The 24,304-nt window shown below is 42.3% G+C and overlaps 1 protein-coding gene across 3 annotated transcripts in view; it reads left to right on the top strand.

Annotated features, from left to right (window-relative positions):
* The first annotated feature begins 4,332 nt into the window (after positions 1-4,332).
* The window catches only part of CLPB (ClpB caseinolytic peptidase B homolog (E. coli)), a 207,362-nt gene continuing 187,390 nt past the window's right edge, over positions 4,333-24,304 (top strand). For all 3 annotated transcript variants that reach the window (XM_006885550.1, XM_006885549.1, XM_006885548.1), the window contains exons 1-2: positions 4,333-4,919; positions 9,824-9,875. In XM_006885550.1, coding sequence (XP_006885612.1) covers positions 4,343-4,919; positions 9,824-9,875 — 629 coding nt within the window. In that variant the 5' untranslated portion in view covers positions 4,333-4,342. The remainder of the gene's footprint in view (positions 4,920-9,823; positions 9,876-24,304) is intronic.

Below are 24,304 nucleotides of genomic sequence, written 5' to 3'. Positions count from 1 at the left end.
TAGAGGCTAGCAAGCCCTAGGTCTATGGGTCAGACCTTAGGAGAGAGGCATCTGGGGAAGTTAATGAGCTCAAGGTCAGGTGCACAAGTAGGGTTGGAGACTGGAGGCTAATAAATCTAAAGTCCACAAGTACAGTAGACAATAACTTCAAAGTACAGAGGTTACAAACCAGATACAAGGTTAGGAAAAAAACCTCTCTGGTTTTACCAGTGAGCCTATACATATATTCAGCATGAGTGATACCCCTGAGGAGACTTCACCTTCATCAGATCAAACACACTCCTTTCTTGATTTTGAACCCCGTTCCTTTACTCTGCTCAGACAACAGCCTCCTGGTCTAGGTATAGGTTTTACATGAGCACGATCAAGTGTTCAGGGATCCCCATTCTTCTCAATGTTTGCCGCAATTTGTTGTGATCCACAGTGTCAAATGCCTTTGCATAGTGGATAAAACAGAAATAGACATTCTTTTGCTACCCTCTGCTTTCAACAAAGAGCCATCTTAACCAGCAATGATATCCCTAGTGACGCAACCCCTTCTAAACCCAGCTTGTATTTCTGGAAGTTCTCGGTCAGAGAACTGTTCTAGTCGTTTTTATCTAATCTTCAGCAAGATTTTGCTTGGCTATAATATTAGTGATATTGTTCAGTAAGTTCTATATTCTGTCGGATCACCTTTTTTTGTAAAGGGAATAAATATATGAATCTATTCCAGTCAGTTGGCTAGGTAGTTGTCCTCCAGATTTCTTAGTACAACCTCGTGAGCATATTGAGGGCTGCATCTGTTTGTTGAAATATGTCATTTGGTATCCTGTCAATTTCTAAAGCCTTATTTTTTGCCAATTAATTCAGAGCAACTTGAACGTCCTCTTTACGTTTGATTCTTTATCATATGCTACTTCCTGAGATGGTTCTGTCTTAGCAGATTCTTTTTGGTATATAGTCTGTGTACTCCTTCTATCTCGTTTTGATGATTCTATCTAGCTTTGGATCATTCAAGATTTTGCCCATAACATCTTTCAGTATTGCAATTTGAGCCTTGAATTTGTTCTTTAGTTCCTTCAGCTTAAGAAATGCCATACAAGTTCTTTTCTTTTGAATTTCTGATTCCAGCTCCTTGCACATTTTGTTATGATACTCTGCTTTGTCTTCACAAGCTACCCTTAGAAATCTTTAGTTTAACTCTTTGATTTCTTCAATTCTTCCCTTTGTTTTGGCTTCCCAGGGCTCCAGTACAATATTCAACGTCTCTCTGACTCCCATCTTGGTCTTTTCTTCTTCCTCTATCTTTGTAATGAATGATCTTTTACTTTCTTCATGGATGCTATTCTTGCAATCATCTCCCAGTTCATGTGATCTTCGTTCATTAGTGTTCAAAGTCTCAAACCTGTTCTTGAGATGGGATGTTTTTAAACTAAGGTGGAATCAGTGTGGCCACTTGGGGCCATTTATACAAATTAGCATACAATGACCTTTAGCCACCCTTCAAACCTGGATCAAAACTCATTTTCTTGGCTCAGTTTTTAACCAAAACTCAATGTAACTATAAGGTGACCAATAACACCAGGAAGACATTTACTTCTTTGAAAAAGCAGACATATTAAGGTACCCAGAGCAATATTTGCCTAAGGATAAAGTCCTGAAGCCAGAAAGTGGTAGGATAGAAGGATTCATGAAGTAAGAATTACAGCAAGGAGGGGAAATAATCATTTTTATTATGATCCTGAGGTCATGCCTCTTCAATTTATCATTCCTAGCATAGTGAACCATGTGGTTGTCCAATTCAGAATGGCCAATATCAGCCCATTTCAGCTCATTGTTGTTGTTGTAGTACCTTTGAGTCAGAACTGACCCACAGCTGATCCTCTCCTGATGCGTGTTTTAAAGAATGATGCAAACCAATTCCTTTCTGAGGTGGGTACTGTCAGCGCAGGATGAGTTTCCATAACAACGGTAATGGCTAATACCATCCACTGATAGATATTTAGATTGTTTTCAGTCACCTGCTATTTCAATTATCCATTAAATTCTTTATTTTACATATGTCCAAGTGTTTTTATATTTTATTTCTAATGTTATAATTTTGACATTTAGCCATATTTAAGTTGTAGCCATTTACAATCCCTCTAACCATATCTGAGTGTCTTTTTTTGCATACTTAACACAATATTCATATGTATTTTTTTAACTGCCAATCTGACAGTGGAACCCTATCTAATTATAACTTTTAAGTACACTTTGAGATATAATTAAGATACAATTACTTGCACTTGATTATATGACACAGGCATCCCTGTGAAACTATTAGTACCATAAAAATAATGACTATTTCCATCATCCTCAAATCTTTCCTTCTGCACCTTTATAACCCCTCCCTCTCAGTATCCTCCCTGTTTCTGAATCCCCAGGTCTGCTTTGTGTTATTATAGATTCCTTTCTGTTTTCTAGAATTTTATATAATTAGACTAATACAGTCTCAGTCTTTAAAAATTTTAGCTTCTTTCAAGTAGCATTTTTTAAAAGACTCATCCATGTTATTATTATTTAATTTCTTTTCATTGCTAATCACTAACAGATAACAGGCAGTTCTGGTGGTTCAATGGAAAATAATTTCACTATCAAGGCAAAGGTTATTGTTAGGTGCCATCAAGTATGACTCATAGCAACCCTATGAACAACAGATCTGAACCCTGTCCTATTCTGTGCCATCCTCACTATCTCTGACCAACTTGAACCCCTTGCTGCAGTCACTGGGTCAACCCACCTGATTGAGGGTCTTGTTCTCCTTTGCTTTACCTCCATCTTTCCAAGGATGATGTCCTTCTCCAAAACATAGCCTCTCGTAGCAATAAGACCAAAGTATGAGAGATGAAGCTTTGTCATCCTCTCCTCACTATGTCTGGCTGTACCTTCTCCTAGACATATCTGTTTGTCCTTTTGGCAGTCCTCTCCTCTAACACCATAATTCAAAAGCATCTGTTTTTCTTCTGTCATCTTTATTCCTTGTCCAGCTCTCAGATACATAGCAGGTGATTGTAAAGGCCATAGCCTGAATCAGGTGCACCTCAGTCCTTAAACTAACATCATTGCTCTTCAATATTTTAGAGAGGTACCCGACTGCAGACTTTCTCAGTGCAATATGTCTCCTGATCTCTGGACTACTGGTACCAAGGAAGCTGATCGTTGACCCAAGCCAAATGAAGTCGTTGACCTTGTCTCACAAGTCTTTGATGTGGTTCAAATCTACCCAGTATTCTGTGGGAGAAAAATGGGTAGTTTCCTCTGGTGTGATTTACTGCCTCTGAAAACCCACTGAAGGGTCAGCTATGGGTCCGTTCAAATGCTTGATTTCTAATTTAGAGGTTGGCTCACTAGCACCAGCAAGAAAGATTTGGTGATCTACTTCCATAAAGATTACCGCCAAGAAAACTAGAATGGTAGAGCCATTCTAACCACATAATACACGAGACTGACTTGAGATAAACTAAAAAAAAAAAAAAAAAGTGTAGAAATACCACAATTTATACATTCTTGTATTGATAAGACAATTGGACGGTTTCTAATAAAGCTCCTGTAATTATTCCTGCACAAGTCTTTGGATGAATATAAACTTTTCTATTCTTGAGTCAACACTTAGTAGGAGACATGTACGTGGTAAATTATCTCTTGAGTCAACACTTAGTAGGAGACATTTACGTGGTAATTAAAAGAATTCCTACTTCAGATGCACCAATTACTTTACACGCTTCAGAAATCAGGTTGAAAAGGCAAAACTGTCTAAAAGAAGTAGTCTGAACATTACAATGTTGTTGTTGTGTACTGTGGAGTCAGACCCTCCAGTGGGTTTTCACAAACAGCAAATCACACAGAAGTTGCTTGGCCTTTTTTCTGCCACAGAGCCGCCGGCAGATTTTAAATGAGAGCCTTGGAGTTGACGGCGCAGCTATTTACCACTAGACCACGAGAGCTTAAACTTGATAATATGTTGTTGATAACTGTGGTACCTTGACCACAAACTGTCACCAACGTTTTAATGAAAAAGGTAAAGAAAATTCAAACTAATTGCCAATGAGTCAGAATTGACTCTGCAGCGGATTTTCAGAGGCTGCAAGTTGAAGGAAGAGACTTCTTTTTCTCCAGCACAATGACGGGTGTATAACGAAAGAGGTAAATAGGCTCTGGGGATGATGCTAACCTTCAAATGTGAGAAAGAGCCACGCCCCTCCTCAGTAGTCCTCTTACTGCCCCGCCCATACACTCCAGTTTGAACTACATTTCCCAAAATGCCTCGGGCTTCTGAGTCGGCCGTAACTGTGATATTCGTTTCACAGCATTCTGGGAAATGTCGTTTCTTTGTTTCTCAGCCGCGCTACGTTCTAGACACGTGGACTACCACTCCCGTGAGGTAGTGCACAATTCACTCCATCCGCGGCGTCTTCGAACGCGCCGCGGCCGCCATGTTGGACGTGGCCAGCACAGGGGCCGGCATCAGGGGATTGTAGAAGCGGCTGCTGTCACCATGCTGGGTTCCCTGGCGTTGAAGAGAACAGCGCTGGCGCCGCGGCTCCTCATCCGACTACTTCAGTCTACATCACTCCAGAGCCATGGAGGTGCCTCCAGACGAAGCTTAACCACAGGGAGCTGTGGCCAACCTCAATGGCTGAGAGCAGCCGCCGGGGGGCGCCCTGAGACAGCGCCGGCTTTGCTCGCGGGACGAGGGTCAGCCGGGGGGAGCCGGGGAGGACTTGCGGATACCCAGTGCTTTGCAGCCACCATGTGGAGACGCCTTCCCAGTCCCGAAGAAACACTCCCTGCACAAGACGGCTGGAGCGGGGTCCCAAACCGAGCGGGACTGGGCATGTGGGCCCTGGCCACGGCGCTGGTGGTTCATTGCTACAGCAGGAACCCGTCCAACAAGGGTGATTATTGAGACCATGAGGGTTTGAAGAAGGTAGAGGCGGGAGGAGTGTCCTGGCTCTGCATCTTGAGAGTATGGAAGATGCTTAGAGTCTTAGAAACCAGAATCTCAGACCTGGAGCGACCCAGACGTCTAATCACAGGGTAGAGCATTGCTCTTGAGTTGCATCATCTCCCGTAGATGTGCTCCTCCTGTCCGGCCATAATTTTATCTACCTATATAATGTGGGCATTGGATTAAATAAAATAAAATATCTAATATTAAGATAGGGGAGCTCTGTGGCTTAGTGGTAAGGAGTTGGACTGCCAACTCTAAGTTAGCAGTTCGAATCCACCGGATGCTCACCGGGAAAAAGCTGGGCAGTCTTCTCCCATGCGATATACTGCCTCTCAAAACCCACTATGCGTCAGTTGCGTCGAAGGTACACAACAATATTAGAACTTAGCTTTTATGCTGCTTGATGCAATTCCTCTTTGATAACGTGTCCAGGAAACTGCAGGATTTTAAGGGCGACCAAATAGTTGCCAAATGTAGCTCAAGAAAGGAAGTAGGTTTCAGTGGCAACTTTGCCACCGCACATAGGGGACACTTGATCTTCTGTAACCTTAGTTTCCCTACTTGTACAGTAAGGATCATTTTTCTTTCTCTTTACAGTATTCTTACAGTTTATTATCTACCATAGTTTTGCTGTACCAAGGCTCAGGATCTTGCCATGTTGGGCAATTGGCAAGAAAATCTGTAGAGACCTAAGAAAAACATGGGGGCTGGCTGAGCCAGACTGAAGTCTTAACTGGGTAAATGTGTTTGAAGGAGAATGGGCAGAGAGCTAGACTTTTTTTTTTTTTTTAAATTTTATTTTAAAATTTGTACCATCAAATCGGATCTGACTGGTACTGGAGGAGACTGCCCCTCCTTCTCCAGGAGAGCATCTGCTGGATTCGAACCATGTACTTCTGGGACTGCAATGCAGCTTCTTGAGAGCTAGACTTCTAAACTGTATGAAATCAACACTTAAGCTCCTTGTAGTGGGAACTAAACTTTATTCAGCACAATGTGGCAAGCTGTAAAGAAAAGGACACTTGGGATCATGCTTTGCTTCTGCAGTAATTCCCACTGTGACTGGATTTTTTGCTCTGTTTCCTCATCTACAAGATAAGGATGTCGATCTAAAGAGTCAGGATTCTTCTAGCTTAGGCATACTATATTTCTGAACTCACCATTTTTCTGAATATTTTCTTTGTACTTAGTTTGAAGCTAGGTATCATAGAAACTTCACATTTAACAAATGCAGAGCAGTTAAGCTTGTGGTGAGTGGTGTTAGTTTTATTGGGGAATCAGGACACTGGCACAATTGGAATGGGGAATTTTAACGTGAGTCTTGAAGGGTAAAACAAGAGGGTAACAGGAGAGGAGTAAAGAGGGATGTTGTGTGCCTCAATAAGAGATGGGAAGGCATCTTTTTTTTTCCAGGTTGGTTCCAACCCCCTTTCTCTTACCAGCACATTGTTCCAATATTTTATCAGGAAGTTGGTGTTCAGTGTGCCTTGAGTCGGATTGTATTCCATGCAAACACTTGACGAATGAAGATAAAAAAATTGACAGGTCAGCACTGTGTGCAGGGGCTAGCAGAATGGCCAGCCTAGTTGGAGGACAGAAAGTCTTTGGAAAAGACTTGCCATGGAATGGGGTGGGGTCTGGATACTAGAAAAAAGAGTTGAAATTTCTCCTGTAGGCAGTGTAAACCCATGGAAGGTTCATGAGTAAACAGTGTCCTGAGGCTAGTATGTTTGAATGGAGTGAGGGCAAGTTAAAGGACTGTGACAGTGTTAAGAGAGAAATTGACATTGGGGTATAGTCTTGATAGGCTTCACTTTGTAAGAGAAGAAAGTCCTCTTTAATTTGGCTTGGGTCAAACTGGTGGTTTTAAATATTTGAAACCACTTGGCTAGCTTTTAAAACAATACCAGCTTCTTGAGTCTTAACCCTAGAAGTTTAAGAACCTAAAGTTTCTAATTTGATTGATCTGTGTCATCAACACCCTGCATTATACAAATGACACAACCTTACTTGCAGAAAGGGAGGAGGATTTGAGGTACTTGCTGCAGACTAAGAACTACAGCCTTCAATATGGATTACATATCAATATCAAGAAAACAAAAATCTTCACTATTGGGACATTAGGCAAAATCATGATAGATGGAGAAAAGATTTAAATTGTCAATGATTTCTTCTAACTTGGATCCACAATTAACACTCTTGGTACCAGGGACCTCTTGGTATCAGGGACCTCTCCAAAGTCCTGAAGAGCAATGTCAGTTTAAAGACTAAAGTGTGTCTGATTAGAACCACAGTCTCCAGTCACTTCCTATGCATCTGAGAGCTGGACAGTGAATAAGGATGACAGGAAAAGAATCAATACCTTTGAGTTATGCTGAAGGAGAGTACTGAATATCCCATGGACTGCAAAAAACCAAACATGTATATCTTGGAAAAGGTGCAATCATAATGCTCCTTAAAGGCAAGGATGGTGAAGCTTCATCTCACATATTGAGCATGTTGTTCAGAGGGACTGTTCCTTGCAGTGAGACGTCATGCTTGGAAAGGTGGTGGGTCAGCAAAGGAGAAGAAGACCCTCAACCAGCAATGGGCTGCAGCAATTGGCTTGAGTGTATCAGAGATGAAGATGGTGCAGGATAGGACAGATTTATATGTGTTGTTCATAGGGTCTTTATGATTCATACTTGATGGCACATAACAACATGTAGGACCTTAGCATCAGCATGTTGTCAAAACATCATAGGTGACTAAGGTGCAGTTAGAAGCATTGAGAACCACTGTACTAGATAGAGGTTGGGGCATAATTTTTATAGAACCTGAGTTTGAAAATCTTACCCTGGAGGTTTCTGGCAGCTCCAAGTTATTGAGGTAGTGTCAAGTGAACTGCAAAGAGACCAGGATCTAGTTACCCAAATAATAACCATAGCTAGTTCTGCCCTATTCTGAGGTAATTGCCCCTCAGATTTACCAGCTCCCATATCTCCTGACTTGGAGTTAGGAGCTGAGACTCTCAGTCCAGTGTAGTAAAAACTGTTTTTAGGGAGTCCTGGTTTTCATTTTCACTTATTCCCCACTCAGTCTGGCTTTACAGACTGTTGCTTTCTACAGATTGAGGGAGAAATAGATACAATGATCTCTGGTAAAAATGTGTTGCCTTCTAGCTGGGGGCTCCCCAAGCATACTTAGTATATACTTGGAGAATAATCTGAAAAGGTAAGCAAGAAAAGCCTGGTGCTAAAACCTATGCCAGGACATGAGATGGAGCTCTAATATTTGAGCCACAAAACTGACTCACATGCAGAAAGGGAACTGAATTTCTTATCCCCTTGTACAGATCAGAAAACAGGTTCAGAAAGCACATGAGTTGGCCAGGTCATACAGGTAAGAGACAAAGCTGGAGACCAGGTTTATCTGCCTCCAGATCCTACTTCCACTTTGTTCCACTGCCTCCTTTTGTATTTGCTGAAGTTCTTGATTGGACCTGGAGACACCCTCAGACAGAACGGGCTATGAATCTGTTCAGTGCTCAACAATGTCCCTCAAACTCAAGCTTGGTACAGAGGGCTTTGGCGTGTTGAATTGGAAAATTATTTTCCAAAGAATTCAGCATTCTCAAGTCAAGGCAGTTTTCTCTATTGCCACAAGGTGGTTCCAACAGCCCACTGGCATCCCAGGTCTGAAGATGTATGCTGGCTGGCTGTCCCTTGTCTCTGTCATTGCCCTCAAGTTGAAACCAACTTATTTACAGCTGACCTTCCAGCAGGTTTTCAGAGGCTGTAAGTACCATGGGAGGAGAGAGCCCATTTTTCTCCCGAAGAGCCACGAGTGGATTTGAACCTACAGAGAGGTGTGATTTGTAGGTCGGCACAGCACACCTTTACAGGCTAGGCTCCCAGAACTCCCTTAGGCCTGGGCTAGTAGTCTTTATTGCTTTCTTCTTGGCCTATTGATTTTGTTTTTTAATTTTTCTTGTATTATTTTTACGTGTACCGTCAAATCAGATCTGACTGGTACAGGAGGAGATTGCCCCCTCCTTCTCCAGCACAGCATCTGGTGGATTTGAACCGTGTACCTCTGGGATTGCAGTGCAGCGTCTTGCCACTAGGCCACCAGAGCTCCCCGGCCTAGTGATTCTTAAGGGATCTGAACGCTCTGCTCTGAGTCGCCCTTACAGAAGGGCTTGGTACCAGAAAGTTTGCACATTTTGGGTTTTTTTTTCAGCCATCTATCCACACAGCCTTGTGAGGCCAGTAGGCAGGGAAATTGAGGTTGAGCGGGGAAAGATATTACCATCATCACACATGTCGGTGATAGATGGGTTGGCACTAGGTATCTTGATTCTTGGTTAAAGTGCTCTCCATTCTACAAGGTGGCAAGGTGGTGCTCACACCCCTACAGACTCCCAACCCTGTCCTTTCCACTGGGTTTATGACCTATGATAATGGCACAGAAATTTGTGCTGAGCAACTAGAGTTAGAGGAGGAAAGTGGGACAATATAGAAAAATAGTTATTGATGCTGACGGTAACAAAAGTTATTTCTTCAGAGCTGTATAACTGAAGAGTATAATTCACACATTGGATACTTAACAGACAAGATGTGGTGTTAGTATTTCACTATTTTATGTGATGAGGGGTTGCTGGAAGTTTGGGTTCTGTAAATAGGTGTGAATGGATACATGGTTAGCAGTGGTTACCATTTGAGGAGGGAGTGATTAGCTTTTTCTGTGCATTTATTTTGGTATTGTTTTATTTGCTGATTTGTGAAATGCTGCTTCTGTTGTCTCATCAAGCGGCCATGGGTGGTTAGGTTCTGGCCAGGGATCTGACTGGTGCCCCTCTCTCTTCAGATGCAGCCCTCATGGAAGCTGCTCGGTCCAACAATGTCCAGGAAGTCAGCAGGTGAGTGTTAAAAGTCAGGCCTTGCTCTGTCTCCTGTGAGGGGTAAGGGTATGTGATGACTTTGCCTTGGCTGAAATCCTTCCAGACTAAGCTGAAAACCTGTAACTTCTCTGTCGTCATCAAGCACGTTGGCTTCCTTGGTCCAAGTAAACCCTTTTAAAATGGGCATTTGGTCCTTATATCTCTTAATCCTAAACATCCTTTGGTCCTCCAGCTGTTTTGTTCTTCACAGGACATAATTTAGAGCCCCTTCCATATAGTCATCTCTGGATCTTTCAGAGTGGCTCTTCTTTCTTTGGAATTGGCCATTTGTTAATTGTCCAGGATTGAAATGAAGATGTTCTTATAAAGGAACTTGAGGTTTAGAAAGGAGGTGGAAGAGGCCAGAAAAATCTTCAGGGACTGAAAAATCCTGTCTGCAGATTTGATGTACACATGCTGGAGCCCTACCTAGGGACAGATTGTATTTCTCCAGCCTTCCTGGCTGAGCTAGTCATTCCCTTATAAGACTTCTGATAGGCTAGATTGGTGGCAGTTAGGGGCAGAGATTTTATTCTGGTTGAAACTAGTGCAGCTAAGTTTGGCTTTGTTGATCCTTTGAAGCTGTGTGGCCCTAAGAGCCCTCTCCCTTTCCCTGCCACCTTGTCCATGTTTTAGGCAGGAAATGGGGTGTTTGGGGTGGCTGACTCTGCCATGGACCATTGGTATTCTTCCCCAGCAGCTGCCTAAACACGTAAGAAAGTACTGAAAGGCAGCCACAGCCCCCATCAAGACTTACTGCTTTGATTCCCTTTCATTTTATCTGCAGCATTATTATTGATTCTCAAGGGTGCTTTTGAGTATTAATGTTCAAGGCTTAGTTTTTAATAAACCACTTTTGAAAGTATGGGCTGGGAGGTAGCCAAATAAATATGATGGAGCAATAGTTTAATAAACATGCGATGATGCATCTTAGAAACCAAGCACAGATGTCAGCTTCTTGTTATAAGAGCCATTCATAACTGTAAGCTGTGCATGGCATCTTCACTCCCCTAGAAACAAATGAGCTTTGCTTCACTCTGCTGCAGTTTAGCAGAAGGGACTGTGCCCATCCACCTAAGTCCTTGCTAGACTTAATTGGTAACTGCTGGAGGTGCCTGAGTGCTGCTTTCCTTAGCTGACCTGTGTAGATGGGATTTGCAGATCAAAACACTATGAATGTATGTGTCACTCAGGGGAGGCTGAGTCTGCCCTATTCCGTTAAGCAACCAAGCACTGTTATTTTGTTGTTAGGTCGACTCCAACTGACATTTTAGGTCTCTGAAATATGTGTTTTTCTACTAGAAATACTTGCCCCAAACCGCAGTTAATGATTTAACTTTGTAGGTATGACTCAGGGAATTGTTATGAATACTGCTTTTGCTCATGTGGATAGTGTCTGTAGGGACCTTTTGAATGAGTGTCCGCTGGTCTCTGATCTGTTTTTCTCCTGTATCTTCTCTTGTCCCATCTCTCTTGGTTAGAGTGACTCAAAATCTCCCTTCACCCCTTATCTAACTCCCTCAGATGAGTAAGGCACAGATCCTGCCCTTCAGCACAGCAGCCCCTTTCTACCACCACCTCATACAGAAACAAAGAACAGAATGAGAATAAGCTGAGTAAAGCAAGGACTTTGTGCTGGCTAGCTATTGAGCCTGGTGACTGTGGTAGTAGTAGAGCCAGTGCGAGGGCATAGGGAGAGAGGAAAGGTGATGTGGGAGAGGCTGGACTGTGTAAGGCCTGAGGTACCCAAGATAAGAGTGTCTGAATTCCTATCCTATAAGCAGTGGGGACATAGTGGATTTGGGATGGGTGAATGAGCTGTGTTTTAGAAGAATGATGGATGAACTGAATTAGGGATGGGCAGAAGGCTGAACTGTTGAGATTATTTCAGTAAGACAGTCAAAGTAAAGAAGGATCTACATTAGGACATCTTTCCCTCCATCTCATTAATTAGCCACCCCAAAAACATGCCCCGCTCAGTGAATGAATGAGCCTCTGCTGGAAAGAGAACTAACCTAGGCTGTGGTTTCAAAGAAACAGAGCTAGGCCTGGGTGTGGGGAGAGCTTGAGAATCCTTGCTAGAAAGGATGTACCTGAAGTTTTATAGCCGGTCCTTACTCAGCCTTTCTGTTCTCTAGACCTCTGCACAGGTGCTTTGTGCTACTCCTCATTTTTTCCATCAGACTTGCCTGTAGCAGGGTGGAACCCAATTCTCTGTGATTTTTATTTTTTTGCACATGGTCACCAAATACTGATAAGTGATTTCAGTATTTGGAAGAACAATTGAAGTTTAGTAAATAATACAGTGCTGTCCTTTTCTTTCTCCCTTGCTCTCTCTGGGGTCCTGTGTTTTACGAATCTCTGCTTTGACACCCCTAGTCTCAGAGCTTTGGGAGACCTCTTGAAGGGCAGCATCCTAAAGTCCTTCTGCTCAGGTAGTAAGTATTTCGTCCTCTTTTAGGACACCTTGGAATCTGTGGTCCCTGGGCACTACACATGGGCGCTCCATACAGATTGCATGCTACTGGATGTTCCTCACCTTCTGTTTACATGCTACCAGCCTTCAGCTCACATACTGCCTCTATTTTGAAGCTTACTAATTCTTCCAAATTGGATGCAGTCATCTCAACATGAAGAAAATAAAAATCCTTACCACTGAACCAATAAGCAACATCATAATTGAGGGAAAAAGAATTGAAATTGACAATGATTTCATTTAACTTAGATCCACAGTCAACACCCTTGGCACCAGCAGTCAAGAAACAAAAGATATATTGCACTGGGAAATTATGTTGTCAGGGACCTCTGCAAATTGCTGAGGAGCAATGATGCCCATTTGAAAACTAAGGTGCACCTGACTCAAGCCGTGATCTTTTTAATCACTTGCTATGTGTCTCAGAGCTAGACAGTAAATTAAAATGGCAGAAGGAAGATTGATGCCTTCAAGTTGTGTTGTTGGGAGAACAGAACGGAATATCCCATGAACTACCAAAATAACAAAAAGATATGTCTTGGAGAAGATGCAGCCAGAGTGCTTCTTAGAGGCAAAGGATGGTAAAGCTTCGTCTCACATACTGTGGGCATGTTGCTAGAAAAAAGTATTCTTTGGAAAAGTGAAAGGTCGGTAAGAGAAGCTAATCTTCCATGAGATAGATTGACACAGTGACTGCAGCAATGGGGTTAAGTATGTCAGAGATGATGAGGATGGTACAGGATAGGACAGGGTTCAGATCTCTTCATAGGGTCAGTAAGAGCCATACTTGACTCAATGGCACATAACAACAGTGTCTATCTGGTGTAGGTGGGTATGAGGATCATCTCAGAGCCAATGGCAGTTGTAATAAATACTCTTCTGAAAGAGAAGTTAGAGGTCAGATTAGAAATGGCTAAGTGTCAGAATTGAGAAGACAGTCATTCCACAATCTGGGAGTCCAGCCAGGTTTAGACGCAGATCAGGAATCCTCATAGAGTATCAGATGATCGAACAGTAGGTCTGGGCAGGGGCTGTGATGTATGATCATTGTTAACCTGCTTCATGTGGCTAACAGTGAGGTTGTTATTGTGTACCCTAGACTCAGAACTGACCCATAGTTGACCCTCTAGCAGGTTTTCAGATAATCACACAGGACTTGAGCTTGCTCATCTTTCTCCGGCAGAGCAGCTGGTGGCCTCAAACTACTTGCCTTCAGTATTAGACCAGCAGAGCAAATCTGTCAGACTAAAGGTATAGGACAAGATCTGCTACCACTCACTACTCATTGCTCTTTGAGTTCAGAATTATCTGCAGTTTCCTTTACCTTAAACCACTGTGTTGTGGGCCTTCCTATGGGTGGGAATAGGATTGGCTCCCACTGTCTCTTACCCTGGCCTCCCCAATGCAGGGTTCTTGGAAAGTTTGTATATTGCTGACTTTTTTGCAAACCTGAGCCCAGCATTCCCGAGTCTTGTTCTGTATTCTCATTAGCTATTAGCAGAGGAAGGGACCCACCTTTTCCTTTCCTCCCCTCCTCCTTTCACTCCCTGTGTTAATAGGTTTTCCCATTCCCACACCCCTACCCCAAAGCACTTAACTCTTATAAGCATATTCAGCTCTGGCTCTTAGGTTCTGGAGCTTCTTCCCACCTTGTCTAGTGGGAGCAGGTGGCCCCTGCTCCTGGGCACAGCCCAAACCTAAGCCTGGCTTCTTAACTTGGGAGCCATTCATCCGAAACCCAGGGCACAGGGCAGACTAAAAACACATCTGTCCAGGTTCAACTGAGCCCTGAGAGGAGCAGTCAGGGCTGAGAGAAGTGAGACCTCCTCTTCTCCCATTAGAGATCATGTTTCCTTCAGAACAAACTTGGATGTAAAACAACACCCCTGTACATTTCCTTCCTCCCACCAGGGAGCTGGGCCTCTGCTGAATGCTTAACTTGGTCTTTCATCTGCCCAAACATTCTCTATTGAAAGAAACTTGATGGGATAAAGCTTGTACTTTAGACTGTCTGCTCCTTGTCTCTAAGATTTATTTGTTCATTTTACTCACTGAGCATTGCCATATGTTGAAGAGTCTTGATGACACGCTGGTTAAAGGGCACGATTGCTATCCAAAGAGCAGCAGTCCAGTCCCACCAAATGCTCCACAAGGGGAGCGCTGGTGGCCTAGTGGATAAGGCATTGTGCTGCCAACCCAGAGACATGCAGTTCGAATTTACCAGCAGCCCTGTGGGACAAAGATGGACAGTCTCTTCCTGTGCTATTTACTGCCTCTGAAAACCCACAGGAGGGTCAGCCATGGGTCATTTCCAACTCAGCAGTACGTAAGTACAACTGCTCCATAGGAGAAAGATGTGGCAAAGTTTCTGTAAAGATCTTGGCTCTGTTGGGTCACAAGGAATCATAATTTGTTCAGCAATGGATTTGCTCTGTGCCAGGTCTTGTTCTTGACACAAGGGACCCCTGACCATGATTCTTGCACTCCATGAAGTAGTCTAGGGCTAATTGTGGTAACAGTGTGATTAATGCTGTGAGACAAGAGAATACAGGAACTGTAGGAGCCCAGAACATGTTTTTCACCAGCCTAGAGATCAGAGAAAGCTTCCTAGAGGAGAAAACAGCTGATCAGTCTTAAAACATCAGTAAGACTTGAACATGAAAAGCAGAAAACGTTTGAGGCAAGGGGGACAATGTGATTGGGGAGGAGATAGGAGGCAACACTATGTAGAGAGAGAAACAGTCCCTGTTCTGAAAGATTTCACTGTGCCCCTCCACGGGAAAGAAAGTAGGAAGATGTTTTAAATTTTGAGAGCCTGTAGGGAACTCTGTATGCAGAACAGATTATGCAGGAGGCTGGACTCTATGAGGAGAAATGTGGCATCAGGATTGGAGGAAGATTGATCAACAGTCTGCTTTATGTAGATGACACAACCCTACTTGCTGAAACTGAGGAGGACCTGAAGCACTTGCTGTAGAAGGTCAAGGACTGCAGCCTTCAATATAGAGGCTCATATCAAGAAAACAAAGATTCTTAACTACTGGGCCAATTGGCAGCATCATGATAGATGGTGAAGAGCTTCAGATTGTTAATAGCTTAGTTTGCTTGGATTCATAATCAACACTCTTGGCACCAGCAGCCAGAAAATTAAAAGATGTCTTATGATGGGAAAGTCAGCTGTTAGAGACCTCTCCAAAGTATTGAAGAGCAACGATGTCAGTCTGGAGATTAAGGTGTGTCTGATACACACCGTGGTCTTTGCAATCACTTGCTAGGTGTCAGAGAGCTGGACAATGACTAGGGATAATAGAAGGAGAATTGATGCCTTTGAGCTGTGGTGCTGGAGAAGAGTGTTGAATATACCATTGACTGCTAAGAGAATGAACAAATTTGTCCTGGAGAGGGTTAAACCTGCCTACTCCTTGGAGACAAGGATTCTGAAGCTTCGTCTGACATACTTTGGGCATGTTGCAAGGAGGATCCAGTCCTTGGGGAGGGACATTATGCTTGGGAGAGTGGAGGGACAGTGCAGAAGAGGAAGACCCTCTATGAGGTGAATTGATGCAGTGACTGGGGTAATGGGGGTAGGTGTGTCAGAGACAATGAGATTGGCACAGGATAGAGCAGGGTTTAGGGCTGTTGTACATAGGTTCGCTGTGAGTCACAGACTACTAGATGGCACATAACAACAACAACATAGGGAACTCTGGTGGCCTAGTGATGAGAAGCTGCCCTGCAATACCAAACATGTGTGGTTTAAAACCACCAACTGCTCTACGGCAAATGGGCAGTCTCCTTCCATGTGATTAACTGCCTCTGAAATCCCTTGAGAGTCAGCTATGAGTCAGTTCCAGCTCAACGGCACACAACAACAACAGGAAATTATTGGGGCTCTGGTGGCAAAATTCATAGCACATTCTGCTGTTAACCCTATACTTCTCCAGCAGTTCAAATCCACCAGTGGCTCTGTGGGAGAAAGATAGGCAGTCTCCTATTACGATCTACATCCTTGGAAGCCACTGGAGGATTATTATGAGTTGAAAGTGACTTGATGACAGTGAATTTGAGTTCAGTGGAATAGTTGCCTATTTTCTTGGCGCCTGTGTAACATGGAGATGATACTATCTATAGCCCATGGAGTTGAAGAGTTAATACTATTATTAAAACTATTACTTAAGTAATATTTATAAATGGTATTAGGCATTGTGCTAGATGCTGGAGAAGCAGTAGTGAGCAGGGTAGGCACAGCCCCTTGCCTGATTGGTACTTGGGGTCTAATCATACAACTAATTAAGTAATTATAACTATGGTAAAGTCTACAAAACCTGTCAGAGAAGGAAAACGCAAAAATTTTCCACTGATGGAGAACAATAGGAAAGTGGCAAGACTGCATCTTGTCAAGGTAGAAAACTTGCAAGATTAATGACAACAGGGAAGTCCTATTGAGTTCTAGCTCTCACAAGTTTACTGTGTGTACTTCAAAAGGACGGACAGTTTGTCTTCCCAATGATTGGTGCTTGGACAAAATAGCCTCATGTGAAAGAATGCAGTTGAGCCCCTTCTTTATATTATACACAAAAATTAACTCCAAATGGATCATGGACTATACGAGCTAAACTATAAAACTCTCGAATGGCATAGAAAGAAACCTTTGTAACCTTCAGGTGGGCAAAGCCTTCTTGGATATGGCACGCCTTGCACTATCCTAACAATCTAGCATTGCCCAGGCCCATTGTTGTAGTCATTGTCACTGCATCTCATGGAGGCTCTTCCTCTTTTTCACTGACTGCTTTTCCCTGCATGGTGTCTTTTCTCTCCAGCACCTCCTGACAACATGCCCAAACTAAAAAAAAAAAAAAAAGGATAAATAGCCAATTTTAAAAAATAGATATTATAAAGGAAGCTCTGGTGGCCTAGTAGCAAGAAGCTGCACTGCAATCCCAGAGGTGCGCGGTTCAAATCCACCAGATGCTCTGCTGGAGCAGGAGGGGCAATCTCCTCCAGTACCAGTCAGATCCGATTTGATGGTACACGCACAAAAAAATAATAAAATAAGAATTAAAAAAAGTAGATATTATAAATAGGTTATTTCTCAAAGAAAGAAACAAATAGTGACTAAGTTTGTGAAAATTTCAACATTGTTAATGCTCAGGATAATAAAACTCACACCTACTTTATATCTACTAGGGTGACTAGAATCAAACAGGCATGAAAACAATTGCTGGTGCAGATAGAAAGACATTGGAATTAGAATCCTGCCATTGGGAATGGAAAATGGTACAGCCATTTAAAAAAAGTAGTTCAGGAATGCCTCAAATGATTATCTTAGAGGTATGTATTATCCAGGAGTTTTACTCCTCGGTGTGTATACTCAAGGGGATTGAAAACGTAAATCAGCATAAAAACTTGTAAGTGCGGGGAGAAGGGTGCAACAATGAATGAATGGAATTCCAAAATCTCTGTAGATGTTCATTGAAATGGAAAAATAAACAACCTAAATTAAACAAAAAAACTTGTAAGTGAATGTTCATAGTAGTAGCAGTCATCATTACAACTTCAGAAGTAGGAATAACTCAATTGCCTATTAACTGATGAATGGATAAATAGGATGTATTATATCCATACAATAGAATATTAATAAATAAAAAGCAATGAAGTACAGATATATATATGCATGTTAAACCATAGATTAGCCTTAAAACATGCTAAACAAGGCACAAAAAATTGCATACTCCATATATATGAAATGTCTAGACTAGGAATCTCTATGGAGACAATATTTTTAGTGGTTGCTTAGGGCTAAAGTATGGAAGGACATGGAATGGCTACTAGTAGAGTTTTTTGAGGGCTAATGAAATGACTTAATTGTGGCGATGAATGCACAAATCTGAATATACTAAAATGATTTCATTGTATGCTTTTAAATGGGTGAATTGTATAATATATGAATCATTCCTCAATCTCACTACTAAGACAAAGTGTAAGTAAAAGATACACGGAAAGATCAGTAAGAGAAAGCCTCTGAATGAATGAGACTGAACTGAACTCTGAAATATGACAAGAAAGGTCAAAGTTCCAGTTAAAGAAAACAGTAAGTGGAAGACCTTAGGTCAAGAAGAAATGGAGTGCTATCAGGGTGTTTCGCTGGGCATTTGAGAATAGGAGAAAGTGGCATGAAATGAATTTGGAGCGTTAAGCAGGTCCCATACCACACTGGGTCTGTAGACCCACCGTATTAACTTATTTTTACCCTAAGAACAGGGAGCAATCCTTGAAGGATTTTAAGAGAGTGAGGTGGGTAACAGAGATAGACTTAACAACATGATCAAATCTGTAGTTTTAGAAGATCACTGTTTTCTCACCAAGAGGCAGTAGTCAGAACAGAGCAGGGTAACACTGCATGGTTCAAAATTGGGAAGGGTGTACGCCAGGGATGCATCCTGTCTCCATACCTTTTCAACATGTATGCAGAGCAGATTATCCGAGAGGCTGGGCTCTGTGAGGAGAATTGTGGCATCAGGATTGGTGGAAGATCTATTAACAATCTCCGTTATGCAGATGACACAACCCTGCTTGCTGAAACTGAGGAGGACCTCATGCATTTGCTGCGAAGGGTCAAGGACTGCAGCCTTCAGTATGGGCTGAGGCTCAATGTCAAGAAGACAAAGATTCTCACCACTGGACCAATTGGCAGCGTCAGGATGGATGATGAAGAGATTGAGAGTGTTCACAGCTTCAGTTTGCTCAGCTCCACAGTCAACACTCTTGGCATCAGCAGTCAGGAAATCAAAAAGCGTATCGCGATGGGAAAGTCTGCTATTAGGGACCTCTCTAAAATACTCAGGAGCAACAGTGTCTCTCTGGAGACCAAGGTGCGCCTGATACAGGCCATGGTATTTGCAATCGCTTGTTATGCATCAGAGAGTTGGACAATGACTAGGGAGGACAGAAGGAGAGTGGATGCTTTTGAGCTGTGGTGCTAGAGAAGAGTATTGACTGTACCCTGGACTGCCAGGAAAACAAACAGATTCATCTTGGAGAGGATTAAACCAAGCTACTCCTTAGAGGCAAGGATTCTGGGGCTTCGTCTGACATACTTTGGACATGTTTCCAGGAGGGACGGGTCCTTGGAGAGGGACATCATGCTTGGAAGGGTGGAGGGACAGCGCAGGAGGGGAAGACCCTCTATGAGATGGATTGATTCGGTGACTGGAGTAATCGGGATGGGAGTGCCAGAGGCGGTGCGGTTGGCGCAGGATAGAGCAGGGTTTCGGCACATAACAACAACAACAACAATGGTGAATGCAGAGACTGGCTGGGAAATGATGGTAGCTGATGACTTCGACTGAGACAAAGTAACTAGACAGGACTTTGTAGAACGTAGGTGATATGGGTAGAACAATGTCAGTTCTTGGTACAGTTACCTGGCACATAGTAGATATGAATAAATAGAAGAGAGATGAAGGTTTTAAGAAGAAATTTCTGAAAAAAAAATAAATTTCTGATTTCTAGCTTGATAAACTGTAGATGCTCACATTCCCTGAGATGATTATCCTGAAGGAGGACTGAATTAAGGGAAGAAATGAGGTTCATTTTAATCGTGCTGAATTTGACAGGGCAGTGAGGTATTTAAGTGGTGTTAGTGACCAAGCAGCTGAATAAGTCATTGTGACTCTTAGCAGTGTACATATTATGCTGCTTTGAAGAAAAAAAAAAAAAGGAATTATCAGTTTAGCTATTCTTCTGATTCCTAGTTTGATGGTTTTAAAAGTAAAAGCCTAATCCCTGATGAAAGTGGTTTTCTAGATAGTTTTGAGGAAAATGTTACTCAATTTGCAGTTTAGGAAAGGAGAAAGGACTAAGTTTTGTTCAGGAGTAAACACATTTGTTCTCACTTTGTGCTAATAGTGTGGTTTAGCTCATGTCCCTGAATGCCCCAGCTTGCGACTTGAGGCACTTGTTGTCGAAGTGCCAGGATTGAGGTGTCTAGAATGTGCTTAGCTACAGCATAGGTAAATGTCCTGCACATTGATCTAGGGATTTTATCTAATTAACAAAAACCCTGGCTGTTAAATACATTTGGCTGTCTCGAGGCCTCAGCGAGGCCGTCTGTTTATCGATTGTTGAATCATTTTGGCGGCATGGGAAGATATTAATGATGGCATCAGAGAAACCAAAACACCCAGCTGTCTTAACCAGTAAATATGCATATATCCTTGTGATTCATAGTAGATTGAAATTAGCTTTTTTTCAAGTCAAAGGTCAAGGCCTCACAAGGCATTGACTTTGATGATTTGATGCTTCAGTGGAATTTTTGAATGCTAGATAGTAACATACATGAATTTGTATGAATGCTGGGATGTTGAAAGGAAGCATAAAGTTATAGAAGGAGTACAAGACTTTTAAAATTAGAAGGACTGGTAGATCTATGGAAAGCCAAAAGATATACACACACCTTGCTTCACAGAGCTTTAAGTCAACACAGACATTAAATATACAAATGTACAATTAAAACTGTAACAGGTGTTTTCTTAGGAGAAGCCTATGAAAGCCTCTAACATATTGTGTCTGGTCAAGGAAAACTGCTCAGAGGAAACTGGAGCTCCAAGCTTGCCAAGGTGAAGGATAGCAAAGAGCTTTCATGGCAGAAAGAATTTTCAGTTCTAAAGACCCATTGGCACAAGGAGACATGCCAAGGAATAAAAAAAGATTGATGAAGCTGGAGCTCAGGAGGAGGCTAGAGAATAAGCCGGTCATACGGGACATTAAAGGCTGTGTTAAGGAGCTTGGGCATCTGAAATTTGTGATGGGCCTTGAGCTTGGGAAGGATGGGTGTAATCATCAAGTTTTCTGATTACTGAGAAACATTAGGAACCAATCTTAAATCCTAACTGCTTCCCGATAACCTGCCTCAAGTATAGTAGTAATAATAATGGTACCTGCCATTTATTAGATACACACTGTGTGAGGCAGAGTGATAATTACTTGAGATATATATATATATGTGATTGTATGTATGTATATTTATTTATTCTTCACCACATTATTTCAAAACAGGTAATGTTAAATAACGTTTTTCCAGATGAGAAAACAGGCTGAGACACATTTAGTCATTTAAACCAAGTCTGCGTTAGTTCACATATATGCTTAAATAATTGACTATTCTGATTCATGTTGATAGAGTAGAAATCCTTATAGATTTCTAAGTCTAAACCATACAGTATCATGTTTAGTGACATTTCTCCTCAGTTGCTTCATTCATGTTTCTCCTCACCCAGGCTGTCAGTAAGGTAGATGTTGCCTCAGCCTCAGTAAGGTAGATGATACCTCTGCTTGCATCTTCAAAGCATAGCTTGCACGCAAGGCTGGCTGGACACTCACAAGGCCCATACTGTAGTGAAGGCCAAGCTAGTTGATTGATTGGTTGATTAATTGAAACCGATTTATTCTCTCAAGACTACCCAGCAGGAGACTCCAGCACCACTGAGCAACTAGAAGAGCTGAGCTAACTGACTAGTTATCTGTCAATTCATGTGGATGGGAGGTCCAGATAGGCTGCATAAGAATCCTTCCTGAGGCTTCCATCTCAATGATCCTTTGTTTGGTGGGACAGTACCCAGACTTCCTGGGGAGTGTGTATGTTTGACCAGCTTTTGCAGGTGGACAGTAAGAAGGGACAGGATGCAAGCAGAGTCAGTTTGGGGGAGGCCTCTGGAATTCTCCAGCCAAGACCAGCAAGGTCTTCCTAGCCTGGCACTTCAGGGACTCCTGCAGTTGTCAGGCAGGGTCCACAACACTTTTGTCTCTGTCCTCCCATCCTCTCTAGTATTCAAGTTTCTTCTTTAGCTTCAACATCCAGCCCTCAGGCAGCTCTGTGCATGAAAATTTCCTTGTCTCTTGAAGGAAGTGCAGACTGTGATTAAGTGTTCGTTCACTCATGTGAGATATAATTCATATACCATAAAACTCACTCTTTTTTTTACAGATAAAGAAAAATGTTTTATTAAATAGCATGTTAAACTTTTAAATTCAGAAAATATTCCCCTTGTAATAATTACATACTACAAAGACATACAAAGTAAACATCATTATCTTTGTCTCTAAGCCAGCTCACCATCTACTAAATCAAGCCAATAGTTTGGGGTGTTTTTTGGGGGTTGGTTTTTTGTTTTTTAAAATTGTAATTTTCCTGAAATTTTACAGAAAGAATAGGTTTTAGGGGAGCTCTGGTGGCCTAGTGGTAAGGAGCTGCAGCTACAATCCCAGAGGCACACGGTTCGAATCCACCAGATGCTCTGCCGGGGAAGGAGGGACAGTTTCCTCCTGTACCAGTCAGATCTGATTTGACGGTACACTCACACAAAAATAATAAAATAGGGGAGCTCTGGTGGCCTAGTGGTAAGGAGCTGCAACTACAATCTCACCACTGGACCAATAAGTAATCATGATAGATTGAAAAAAAGGATTGAAGTTGTTTAAGATTTCATCTTACTTGAATCCACAATCTACTCCTTTAGTACCAGCAGTGAGGAGACAGTATTGTATTGGGGAAAGTCTGCAGTCAGGGACTTATCCAAATTACTGAGGAGCAGTGATGTCAGTTTGAAGACTAAATGTGACTGATTTAGGCCATGGCCTTTTCAATCACTTAGTCTGCATCTGAGAGTTAGACAGTGAATAAGGGTGACAGAAGAAGAATTGATGCCTTTGAGCTGTGGTGTTGGAGAAGTGTGCTGAATATCCCCTGGACTACCAAAAGATATATCTTGAAGAAGTTACAGTCAGAGTGCTCCTTGGAGGCAGAGATAACAAAGCTTCATCTCACGTACTTTGGGCATGTTGCTAGAAGAGGCTATTCCTTGGAATAGAGTATTGTGCTTCGAATAGTGGAGCAAAAAAGAGGTAGACGCTCAACCAGATGGATTGACATAATGACTGCAGCAGTGGGCTCAGCTATGTCAGAGATGATGCAGGTGGTACAGGATAGGACAGGGTTCAGATTTGTCATTCATAGGATAGCTATGAAGTGTACTTAGAACGATAGCACCTAACAACTACGGTCCAGTCAATTCTGACTCTTCGCAAGGTGGTAGTTACTGTTAGGTGCTGTTAAATTGGAACAAACTCATAGCTGACCCTCCAGTGGGTTTTCAGAAGCTGTAAATCACACAGGAGAAGGTCACTTCCTTTCTCCTGCGGTGTAGCTGATAGATTCTGACTGCCAGCCTTTGGAGGCAATCAGAGCTCCCTTGACATATTGACTCTTAAAATGAAGATTTCTAAGTCTCCTCTTCATCCTAGACGTTTTCTAATGAAATGGTAACAGAATTTCAGTGCCCCCTCTGAATTATATGTGTTGTAGCCATTATTAAAATGATCAGGGCCATTATCCTCTTATGGTCCTCTTTTATGCTTCTTTAATACCACCTGAATTTACATTAGCTTTTTTTGTTAGCGCATTGCCCTTCTAGATTGTTAAACTGTGGTCAGCCCAACCTTCAGAAAGCCAGGGCTTCTTGATTATTTGTTGGTGTTGGGTTTGCCTAAAGACTGGATCATTTTACAGTATGTGATTGGTTGGAGGCTACCATGAAGAAGATGGGATTGTTTGGGCCTTTCTCATCCTAAATCTAGGTGAAGACTGTCTCTTCCAAGGGAGAATATTCTGGAAAGAAAAAGAAAAAAATCTTCATTTCCCAAAATTTCCTGTCCACTTAAGGCATTTCTTTATCATGTTTTCTTGGCAAGTTGGTTCCATCACATGCCTTCATTAAGCTAGCCCTATACTTAATGTCCTGGGAAAGAAGAAAATAAGAATATATGATGTGTCTTGGAAAGCAGTATGGCTCAAGAGTTCCTATTTCAATACTGTCCTTGTAATCTCAAGCAAGTAACTTCTGAAGGGGAGCTCTAGTGGCCTGGTCCATAGGGAATT

The sequence above is a fragment of the Elephantulus edwardii genome, unplaced genomic scaffold, assembly GCF_000299155.1.
Source record: "Elephantulus edwardii isolate Elephantulus edwardi_28Jun2011 unplaced genomic scaffold, EleEdw1.0 scaffold00044, whole genome shotgun sequence".
Lineage (NCBI taxonomy): Eukaryota > Metazoa > Chordata > Mammalia > Macroscelidea > Macroscelididae > Elephantulus > Elephantulus edwardii.
Note: the sequence above shows the minus strand (reverse complement) of the source record. Positions and strands in the feature narration are given on the sequence as shown.